The following is an 11,195-nucleotide window of genomic DNA, read 5'->3' on the forward strand; positions in this document are numbered from 1 at the left end:
CCGGGTGAATTCTGGACAGGTGGCAACCCTAAATACGCCCCTGATACGTATATAAATGGCGCGGCCCTGAAGTGGGTAGACCAAGATCCCAGCCACTGGGGCAACTGCGACCTTGGGACGGTTCTTTTCAGCCGACTGTTGACTTTTATATTCAAGTGATCGGGTGGCTGCAGATCCACCCGATCACTTGTATGCTGTTGGAAAGTGTGCACCCCCCCATTCGCCAACACTGATAGCTATCCCAGTGGCTGATGACCTCCCCTAAGGGCTAGTACACACCAGCGCCAGTGCGTCACGGCCCGATTTGGTGCCGGAACGCACTGGATCACATTTTGGCTTACTTTGTTTTGGACGTGAGGGGGCATGGTGGTGCAATGAAGTCAATAGCACCGCAGCCACGCCCTGCGGCTGCAGTGCGATTGCCAGCACCGGGCACATCAATGCCTGCTTTCCGGTCAGAAAAGATTCTGCATGCACTATCCGTTGGAGGCGATCGCACTGCAGCCAGAGGGCGTGGAAGGAAAGGACCTCCACGGTAGTTTTCTCAGAGATACTGCCGGTGCATGCACCACCAGGCCCCCTCCAATTTCAAAACAAAGTGGGGCGGCCGGAATGCAATCCAATGTGTTCCAGCACCGAATCAGGCCGGAACACACTGGGGCTGATGTGAACTAGTCCTTACTGAACCCGGAAGCGCAGAGGACTTCGTCACTTGCAGTTCTGCTTCATTTCTCCGACTGCTGTGGCTGGAGAAGAAGCTGCTGAATCACAATGAGCTTCATCAGTTTCTTTGGGGTCCTTAGGTGACATTAGGGGTTCTAATAGGCCCTTAAAGTGACAGTTAAATCTTAAAAATGTATTCAAGTACCTGAACTATGAACAGAAATGTATCTTATTTGTGTATCACTCGGCTGTAGATCCTCCAATCATCTCTGAATTGGTGGTGACACTGTCCTTCCTTCTGGAGGGGGGCTACTTTTGTTCCCCGTGGTCCCTGTGTGTGTAGTAAAGTAGTCACCGCTCCAAGCTCGCTCCCGGGATGGACTACAATCTCACGTTTAGTTTACTCATTTGTTTTGAGATTGTAGTCCATCCCGGGAGTGAGCTTGGAGCGGTGACTACTTTACATTGGTCCCCATTCTTCCAAGCATCTGTCTGAGATTTCTGTTTTTATTACTGTCTGTGTCCTCATAGTTACATAGTTAGTCAGGTTGACAAAAGACACACGTCCATCGAGTTCAACCTATAGAGATATGAGAAAAAAAAGTGTAACTCATTGGGGGAAATTTCCATTCACTTCCCATGTTAGAGTCAGGAGAGGAAGTGAGAACAAATCTCCTCAAAGTGTGGTGAAATTCCGCCTTTGACAACCTTCACCAGGACTGGGGTCCACATTGGACGATCTCCCCTCGTTGTGTGTCAACGTGCTCGCTGGATTTCTGGCAGGATCAACAGGTATTTCATGGCACGTGTGGAACAGATATAACAAAACTCTTCCAACTGTATATTTATCAGACCAAAAGAGAGGCAGCAGGAGCGGTTCATTGTTGGGGTTTACATGATGCTATACTGTATACAGCAGGGTTGGGCAACCTTGACACTCCAGCCGTTGTAGAACTACAAATCCCATGAGGCATTGCAAGACTCTGACAGGCACAGGCATGACCCCCAGAGGTGGAGACATGATGGGATTTGTAGCTCAGCACAGCTGGAGTGTCAAGGCTGCTCGGCGTGTATATCGTACGTGAGTAAAATCTTTGCGTACGTGGAAGGAATCCGTCTTTTCCATCACATGCTGTCTGTGTTCATAAATAATGACGGGATGCAGCCGCCTGACCCGCTTGCAAATATTTCATAATTGGATGTAATTTTATTGGCGGCGGTTTCCAGCGTGGCTTCTATCAGATCCGTTTAACTTATTGGCGGAGATCCTCCCTCAGGGATCCGCGTGTGAATCTTCACGTTTCCTGTATGTGAAGAACGTGGGGCCCGGGTCAGATCTGAGCCGAGTGTAACAGCAAGCCGGCTCCGAGGATGGAACGCATGGAATCGCTGGGTCTCCTATAACGTATATAGTGGACAGGGAGAGGCTTTCATTCAGAATTTCATTAGCATGTTGATGGGGGGTATAACCATGGAAGGCAAGATATAAAGAAGCCTCTACATGCAGAGCTATGCGCGTGCCCCAAATCATCCCCATGCTGTTTTTAAAGTGGACCTTGCAGCAGTGGTGTATCTACTGCAAGGCAAACTAGGCATTTGCCTAGGGCGGCACTTTCCAGGGGGGCGGCAGAGAATGCCGCCCCAAAACAATGAGGCGGAGAGGGCCGGACTTACCATTGAGCATACTGGGCACTTGCCCGGTGGGCCGAGGCTGGGTGGCACAGAATCAGGCAGCGGCAGCTGCCCAATGAGGCAAACTAGGCGGCCGCAAGGCCTTAAAATCGGCTGCCTAATTAGAGAGCTGCGGGGTGGGTGCCCAGTGAGATGCGGTCCAGCTGGCTTTGTACAGGAGGTGGATGAGAAGCAGCTGGTGGATCGGGGCTGCATGGCCATAGCATGTGATCTGATGGTGGGATGACTCAGAAGCAGGCTGGGGGACTGCAATGTATCCTGTTGGTACTGATGACACTTTGAGCTGCAAGTAAGAGGAGCGGCACATGTATGCAGGGAAAGGGACTATGCGCAGTCCTCCTGAGACCCCATACAGCCCACCTGAGACCCTGCACAGCTCACCATAGACCCTGCACCGCCCACCATAGACCCTGCACAGCCCACCATAGACCCCACACAGCCCACCACAAACCCTGCATAGCTCTCCTGAGACCCCGTGTGCGCTGTATCTAGTGACTGACAGGTCGTGCAAAATGTCCTAAACAGGATGGGGTGGGGAAAATTTAAACTGAGGGGGGTGCCCGAGTTTAGTCTTGCCTAGGGCAGCACAAAACCAAAATACACCACTGCCTTGCAGTGCAACTTTCATACCCGATAGCAACCAACTGCATTGTAAACGTAATTTTGCAGCCGCCAACCTACTGCAGAACGTGGAACTCGACCAGTAACATGAACGTTGGCAGACAATTCTCAGCTTTGGCTCTTGTATACCTTAATCCCATTGCTCTGAAGGGAAGTATTTGCAGTACGTTGCCCACAGCAACCGGCTAACCACCACCTGCCATTTTTTTCCCCAGCGCCGGTCTGAGAGCGGAAAAGCATCCAGCTGGAAAACGTCGCCGTCTTCTTGTTTAAAGCTTTCGCACAACTGAAACAAATACACACTGCGTAAAATAAACTGTAAGCTTTATTCGCGTCTCCAGCTGTTACCCTTTTCATAGCTAACAAATGAACTCTCCGAAAATGGCACGTCTCCGCGCCATGAAATGTGAGCTACCCACCGCGGTTACAGAACCGGCAGAACAACTTACAGCATGATATCCAAAATCATGGGGAAAAAAACCCCCCAAAAGAACGGCATTTATCTCATTCAAATTTAAAGCGAACCTGTCAGGAAATAAGCTGATAATTGAATTTTTAATCTTAGTGGCTGAGTTAGAAATCCCCTGCCCAGCGTATAACTGAGCGAATGCCGTTCGCACATCATGACTGCCACTAGATGGAGCCGAGGAGCATAGGAAATTCCTTTGCTCCTCAGCGCCATCTAGTGGTGGTAGTGACGTGTGAATGGCATTCGCACAGCTATACAGTGGGCAGCCAATTCATAAATCAGCCACTGAGTCAGGGGTGGCCAACACAGGCCCTTCATCTGTTGTGGAATTACAAGTCCCATGATTTGTAGTTACCAGCAAGATTCCCAGTGGCAGAGGCATGTTGAATTTGTAGTTACAGCACAGCTGGAAGGCCGGAGTTGCCCACCCCTGCTCTAAGTGAACCTTTAATACATCCTGGCAAATCAAGCAAAACTTCCTATATGACTTTGATACTTTTTTCATGCTCCTGCCGCCCTTTGGTTCTTCCCCTGTAGGTTACTGCATCATATGTAAGATTAATGACTGTGGGTGAACGATGCAGACTGCAGTAACCTGGGGAAATACTCAGGTACATATTGTCTACATAGATAGCTATCTTGGAAGAGGATCTTTTACAACTTCTTTTCTTCTCCTTTTTCACTACTTTATTCTATCTATTTTTCTATCTCTACTAATAAAAAAAAAGGTTAAAGGAGAACTATGGGGTTAAGTCTTTTCCCCATAGTTCTCCTTAGGGTAACGGGAGGACACAAACTAGCGTCCTCCCGTTACCCTAAGCTCAGTATACCGCGAGCTACGGCTCGCGGTATACTGAGACGCCGCAGCCAGGGCGGATCACGACATCGATGTCGAGATCCGCCCAGCTGCGTGAGTGACAGCTGGCTCTGCCTATCTAGAGGCAGAGCCAGCTGTACCCTCCCCCGTCCGTTCCGCCAGTCAGCGCTGGCGGATCGGAGCGTGGAGGGGGGAATCCAGCCCCTCCCCTGTCACGGCAGAGAGCCGTGACAGGATCGAGAGGTGAGCGAACGCCGGTATCTGTTCGCTCACCTGCCGATCTACTGAGCCGACCTCTCATTGTCACAGGTCGGCTAGAACTATGAGGTGAGTGGAAATCACTCGCCTCATAGTTCTCCTTTAAGGTTTATCATATTGGCGGATATCCGTCGGACATGGAGTTCCGTAAAGGGTGAAATACCAGAGCAGATAGCAAATGGTACAATATGTAAAGACTTAGCCTAATGATATAGGATGGTCAAGATGTAATAGGGGAACATCCCACTTTGTACTGAAGCAACCCGTCACCAAAATGTGGAATCTTTTATGTCCTCTGATTGAATGTCGACCAAATTTGATTCTTATGAGATGTCATATGTTATGTATCTTATGTATGAAACTTTAATAAAAAATAAAAAAAAGATTAATGACTGTTAGCTGCCCGACATAGTAAGTTTACGGCACGCCATTGAGTTTTCTTGACAGGTCCACTTTAAAAAGTTAGGGGGAAGAGAAATGATGTGCAATAACCTATAGCAGCCAATCAGCTGTTCATAGTGCATGAGCTAATAAAAGTTGATTGGTTGCTCTATGTTACAGAGTACAAATGTATAGTTTATGGGTTCCCTAAGAACTGGTCACATCGCTGAGAAGTTTTGATGAATCATTTTTTGCCGCTAGATGCTTCTTTATATGGCGACAAGCAATGCGCAAAATCAACAGCCGAACCAAAATCTTGTTTTATTGGCATGGTTGCAGTGAAAAAAAAATCAGGCTGGTTTGTTATGGCTTCTGAGTCTTTTATTAATAAAGCATGGAGCAATGTGCAAACCATCATCAATCTTTTGCCTCACCACTGTAGGCTACTGAAAACTCCTTCCCCTGTTCCTAAACAGGCCACTTAAAGGGACAGCCCACACCATATCCCTACACTGATTGGTAGAAAAGGCCATGTATAGGAAAGCACACGCCTATCAAATGTTGCCTCTGTATGTACCCTTTCCCAACACTTTGATCAATGGATGACTCTGTATGTGCTTTTGTCCACCCTCTCGGTCAAGGGTTGCCTCTCTTTATGTGCCCTCTACCACCCTTCACTCTAGGAATACCTTCTTGAACTCGTCTTTGGCATCTCTAAAATGCCTCAGACCCCTCTCTACACATGTCTGCCATGTCTTACTACCATGATACGTAGAAAAGGGCACATACTTGTTTATTAAACAATGCCTCTGAATACGCGCCCTTTTCCACACTTTACTCCAGGGATGTCTCTCTAAATGTTCCCTTGTCCTCCGTTCGGTAAAGGATGTGGCCTATCCACCATTTACTCAAGTGAAGCTTTACTTTCCATTCTTTTACATAATGTCTCTGGATATGTGCCCTGCTCCACACTTCACTCAAGGGATGCCTCTTTAAATGTTCCCTTGTCCAACGTCTGTGAAGAGATGCCTTGCAGCATGTGGCCTATCCACCATTTACTCTGGGGTTTCCTCACTATATGTGCCCTTTCCACCCTTCACTCAAGTAAAGCTTTACTTTACTTTCTATTACATAATGCCTCTTGAGATGTGCCCTGTTCCACAATTCACTCAAGGGATGCCTCTCAAAATTTGTCCTTGTCCATCCTTCACTCAAGGGATGCCTCTATAAATGTGTCCTTGTCCGCCCTTCACTCAAGGAATGCCTCTCTAAATGTGCCCTTGTACCCCCTTGTTAAGAAATGCTTCCCTGTATGTGGCTTTCCCACCTTTTCATCAAGTGTTGCCTCACTATATGTGCCCTTTTCCTCCTTCACTCTCGATACGTGCCCTGTTTCACAATTCACTCAAAGGATGGCTTTCTATATGTACCCTTGTCCACCCTTCAGTTGAGGGATGCCTCTCTAAACGTGCCCTTGTCCAACCTTCAGTCAAGGGATGCCTCTCTTTATGTGACTTTCCCACCCTTCACCCAAGTCAAGCTTTGCTTTACATTCTATTGATCGATGCCTCGGGATATGTGCCCTTTTCCACCTTCACTCTCAATATGTGCCCTGTTTCACAATTCATTCAAGGAATGCCTCTCTAAACGTGCCCTTGTCCACCCTTCAGTCAAGGAATGCCTCTCTAAACGTGCCCTTGTCCACCCTTCAGTCAAGGAATGCCTCTCTAAACGTGCCCTTGTCCACCCTTCAGTCAAGGAATGCCTCTCTAAACGTGCCCTTGTCCACCCTTCTGTCAAGGGATGCCTCTATAAACGTGCCCTTGTCCACCCTTCAGTCAAGGGATGCCTCTCTAAACGTGCCCTTGACCACCCTTCAGTCAAGGGATGCCTCTCTAAACGTGCCCTTGTCCACCCTTCAGTCAAGGAATGCCTCTCTAAACGTACCTTCAGTCAAGGAATGTCTCACTATACATGTGCTTTTCCACTTTTCACAAAAATATTGCCTTCCAAAATGTGCCCTTTTCCAGTCCTATTCCTGGTAGTGCAGCCCGCATGGTGCACACAATGGCTTTCCAGGTACATTATCACACATTAATCATTGAAGGGATTGAACTCCTCAGCCTCTGTCAACTGTTGCTGAAGTTCCCTTGCATTACTTAATTTTTTTTGCACCGATATTGTCATAATATTGCCGACACATACATCCTATTGTGCTTTAATGAGCTGACTATCTCCTATAGACGTACAACATGGATGAAACAGACAGCGAACCATTCACAATGTCAGAACTGCACCCTTTGCGTATTGCAGAAAACCTGGTGCAAACAGCCGCTGGCTCTAGTTTAAATGCCTCGATAAAATGGAAGGTTACATTGATTATTTTTGTTTCTTTCTGTCCTTTTTTTAAGAAAAGTGGAAGAATACATTGACTTTTAGTCGTGGATTTAAAATATGTGCAAACTAACGCACATTTACTAAAGTGTCCCTAGAGAGGCTTAAGCCAGACTGAATATTTAGACAACACACTCTATATATATATTCTTTTTTTTTTTTAACTATAAAACAAATATTGTTGATATAATTTTTTTTTTTACAGTCCTAAATTTACAGTTCTCGGCTGCGTTGATGTTAAAATCAAATATATTATCGGTAGAAAAATACAAGTTCTGTTAGAAGGTCCTGTTTCTTTGATGTGTGTCTATTTTCATTGACTCGGAGGAAGGAATTGCCGTCCTAGGACTGATTCTTGACACATCAAGACATGCGGTTCTACTCACTAGAAAAACTTGTAGATTCTCGAATTGCCAAGTTCTGACAAACGACTCAAGGATGACTCGAAAAAAACTCACTGCAGCTGCCCCAGCATAACGGGGTACGGATCACCTGGATTATCCATCCTGTATCGGATGGGTTGAATGGACTTGTGGCGAGCCAAGCCACAGAGGTAACACGGCAGTGCTTTTGAAATGGAGCTAGGTCATAGTTTATGGCTACAACCGATATCATACGCTGCTCACCCGTTCGTATAAAGAATGAGAGTTGAAGAAAACAAAATTGTGCACTTATATCCGCCATTAACCCCTCTGCCATAATAATGTCTTTGTAACACCGGCATCGAAACGGATCACTCCTTTACGGCATCTGTGAGACATCGGTCAGTCCCCTCGCTACACTCCAGCTTTGCTTTCCTTCCCTTTTTGGGCTCTATCCAAGAGTTGTGTATAACCGTCCCCCCGGGAGCCGGGTCTACTTGCAATACTGAAACCACTCTCTTCTTCATCTTATTCTTCAAGACGTTGCGGAATTTCTGGCGAGTGAAGGCGTACAGCAGAGGGTGGAAAATAGTTGTGCCGTAGGCCATGGTGATAAAGCAGATGCGCAGTTTTACCATGAAATCACTGGGTCCCAGGCAGAGGATCAGAAGGTTCACAATAGATAAGGGGGCCCAGCAGAGAAGAAAGGTTGTGATGATAATGAGAGACATCCTAAAGACACGTCTCTGACGTTCTCGGCGATCCCGGTGGCGTTTGACTGCGCGCCTTAAGGCGATGATGACAGACACAGAAGCCTGTACCCTCATGGGTGGGTTCTGGATAACAGGAGGAGCCAGTCTCTTGGTCTCCGCCACGATGCTTTGGTCCGAAGGTTTCCTTTTCTTCTTCTTCTTGGTTTTCCGGCGTTGGCTCCTCTTGAAGTGGTTGCCGATCCTAATGTTGAGGGCCTGCAGGATTTTGGAATAGGTGACCAGCATTACAGCCACTGCTGCAAAGAAGATGGGGATCTGAATGACTAGGTGGTAGTACATTCCCACCTCCGTGTGATACTCATTGACGCTCACGCAGAGCAAAGTCCGGTTCTGCCAGGTGGCAATGTGATCTGGGTCACCAAAAAAATGCACCTCGAAGAAAGGGATGAAGAAGACCATGAGCGAGACAAACCAGACACAGGACAGGAGTAGCACCATCCTGCTGGGGGTGAGGACCCGATTAGCGGGTCTCACGGAGATATCGTACCTGTCCAGACTGATGACCAGGACGTTGATGGCTGTTGCAATGCTACTGAAGGTGACGCAGGCCTCATGGAAGCAGCAAACTAGAGCTATGTTCTGCTCTAGAGGAATCAAGATGATGACTATGGTCAGCGGCACACAGATCACACAGATGATGATGTCCAAGACGTGAAGGTTCATGGTCACCATGTTGCTGACCGAATCCACCAGGTTGGACTGCATGCAGTAAAGCACGAGGACTGTCAAGTTGCTGCTAAAACCCAATACAATCTCCAACATGAGGAAGCTGGTGAGGGACACCTGGAAGCCCAGCGGATACGGAAAGTACCAGCTGGCATCGGAGCTGGATCCATCGTTAGTTTCCAAGATGGCGTCGTACATATCTGTCTCCGTGGCTGACACCATTCTGTCCTCTGCATAGTCCTAGGAATGAGGAATTTCTTCAGTCCATCCACCTGTAAGAAGAGAAATAAACAAATTAGTATATTGATGAATGACGTGATTCCAAGTTTTCAGCACTATACCCTCAAATCAATTTGATCATTTCAGCTCTTCCAAAATGTACTATCCGTGCAATCTTGTAGGGGCAAAGTCTCATCCATAGCTGTGTGTAGTAGGAAATGGATTGTTCTTCTTATTTAAAATTGCAAGAGGCAGTTTTCATGCTGATGTCATGCTGCCATGGCAAAGATAGACACCAGCCAGTAATGGAGGACTGACGCATGTATTCAAGTCATCGGCTGTTTGCCACCTTTATGGCCACTCATCTCAAATCAGCCAAATTATATAGCAATCAGGAGAAGGAGGAGGACTGCTTCTTAATCACCAAAGTAGCTTACTCAATGTTTTGATTATTTTCTCTTTTATATACAAGTCCAGCGTTATGTTACATTTCTTAAAGTGGACCTTTCAGACATTATAAAAGTCTGCATGAATACATTCCTGACGTGTTCCAACAGACAGCAACATTATATAAGAACAGGGGCGTCCCGAGGCTGGGTGACACCCAGTGCGGTGTCCGAGTGTCACCCCGCGATGACGTCATCGTGCACGAGCGGCAGTATTCTGATACCTGCCGGCGGCCATCTTGGTGATGGACGTCGGCAGAGAGAGGAGGAGACAGTCACCCGGTGTTCTGTCGATAGTAAAAACTTATCGAGTTGTGGGACCGCTGGTTTCCTCAGAACTACGACTTTTGGGCAAGAAATTTGTTGTGCACGAGCGTCATCCGCGGCATTGCCCTATACACATAGACCAAAGCAATAAAGTAATAAAATGAAGTGGCATCAGAGTAATCAAGCACGTTATTTATCTCCGGTGCCCCACTCAATATGGCCACCGCTTGAGTGGGGCACCGGAGATAAATAACGTGCTTGATTACTGTGATCCCACTTCATTTTATTACTTTATTGCTGTGGTGGTGCATGTGTAAAGAGCAATGCCGCAGATGACGCTCGTGCAGAAGAAGTTTTGTGTGCAAACCTCGTAGTTCTAAGGAAACCAGAAGTAATGCGGTCCCAGAACTCTATAAGTTTGAACGTTCGATCGATCACCGGCGGTATAAGGTATGCCGCCCGGTCCCCTCCTCTCTCCTGATACTGACGGGGGTTCGGTCCATGACCGAGCGCCCAACTTCAGTTGGGGATTCTGAGTAAGCCTGATCATTTTTCTCTCTTAGAATTCTCTGACACCGAGACGGTAACATTGTATGGAGAAGATCCCTGAATAGAATGGTAAGGTGTTGCTTTGAAGCGTGCTCCAGCACTCTGGCGTCGGGAGCCTGCTGCGAGTGGGCGTCCTCTGCTGTATCGTGCAAGGGAACAATGCGCACAAGGCCCACAGCGGTGTGTGCTGCGTGCTCCGGCGCTACATTTCCTCATTAGCCGGAGCCGGGTTTGGATTCAGAGCATGCCTCGCATTGGAGAAGTCTGCGGCGATGCCAGATGAATAGACAAACAAAGTGGATTTGACGTGGGAATAATCTCTGGCGCGCGGTGAATCATCTCGCTGTATGACTGATGGGATGATGCCGCGCACGATGTATATTGATGATGAGATGCTGAGATGAGAGTGCGGGGGGTAAAGGGCCACTCGAGCCATGCAGGTAAAGTAGATCTAAACCTAAGCTGGAGGATGAGAAATCTGCTTAGGCACCGCCTATCATGAACATTTTTTTTTAAACTACTGGTTTTACCCTTTTTTCATCCTTTTTTGTATCTGATGCCACATAATGGACCCCCCCAGATAATGCACCCCCCCCAGATAATGCACCCCCCCATATA

At 47.4% G+C, this 11,195-nt stretch overlaps 1 protein-coding gene across 1 annotated transcript in view; it reads right to left on the reverse strand.

Annotated features, from left to right (window-relative positions):
* Positions 1–7,610: 7,610 nt before the first annotated feature.
* LOC108804416 (probable G-protein coupled receptor 22) overlaps positions 7,611–11,195 on the reverse strand; it is a 124,205-nt gene continuing 120,620 nt past the window's right edge. Inside the window, exon 4 of the mRNA XM_018576137.1 lies at positions 7,611–9,368. Coding sequence (XP_018431639.1) covers positions 8,029–9,318 — 1,290 coding nt within the window. The 5' untranslated portion in view covers positions 9,319–9,368 and the 3' untranslated portion in view covers positions 7,611–8,028. The remainder of the gene's footprint in view (positions 9,369–11,195) is intronic.

This window comes from Nanorana parkeri, unplaced genomic scaffold, assembly GCF_000935625.1.
Source record: "Nanorana parkeri isolate BGI_ZX_2015 unplaced genomic scaffold, ASM93562v1 scaffold56, whole genome shotgun sequence".
Classification (NCBI taxonomy): Eukaryota; Metazoa; Chordata; class Amphibia; order Anura; family Dicroglossidae; genus Nanorana; species Nanorana parkeri.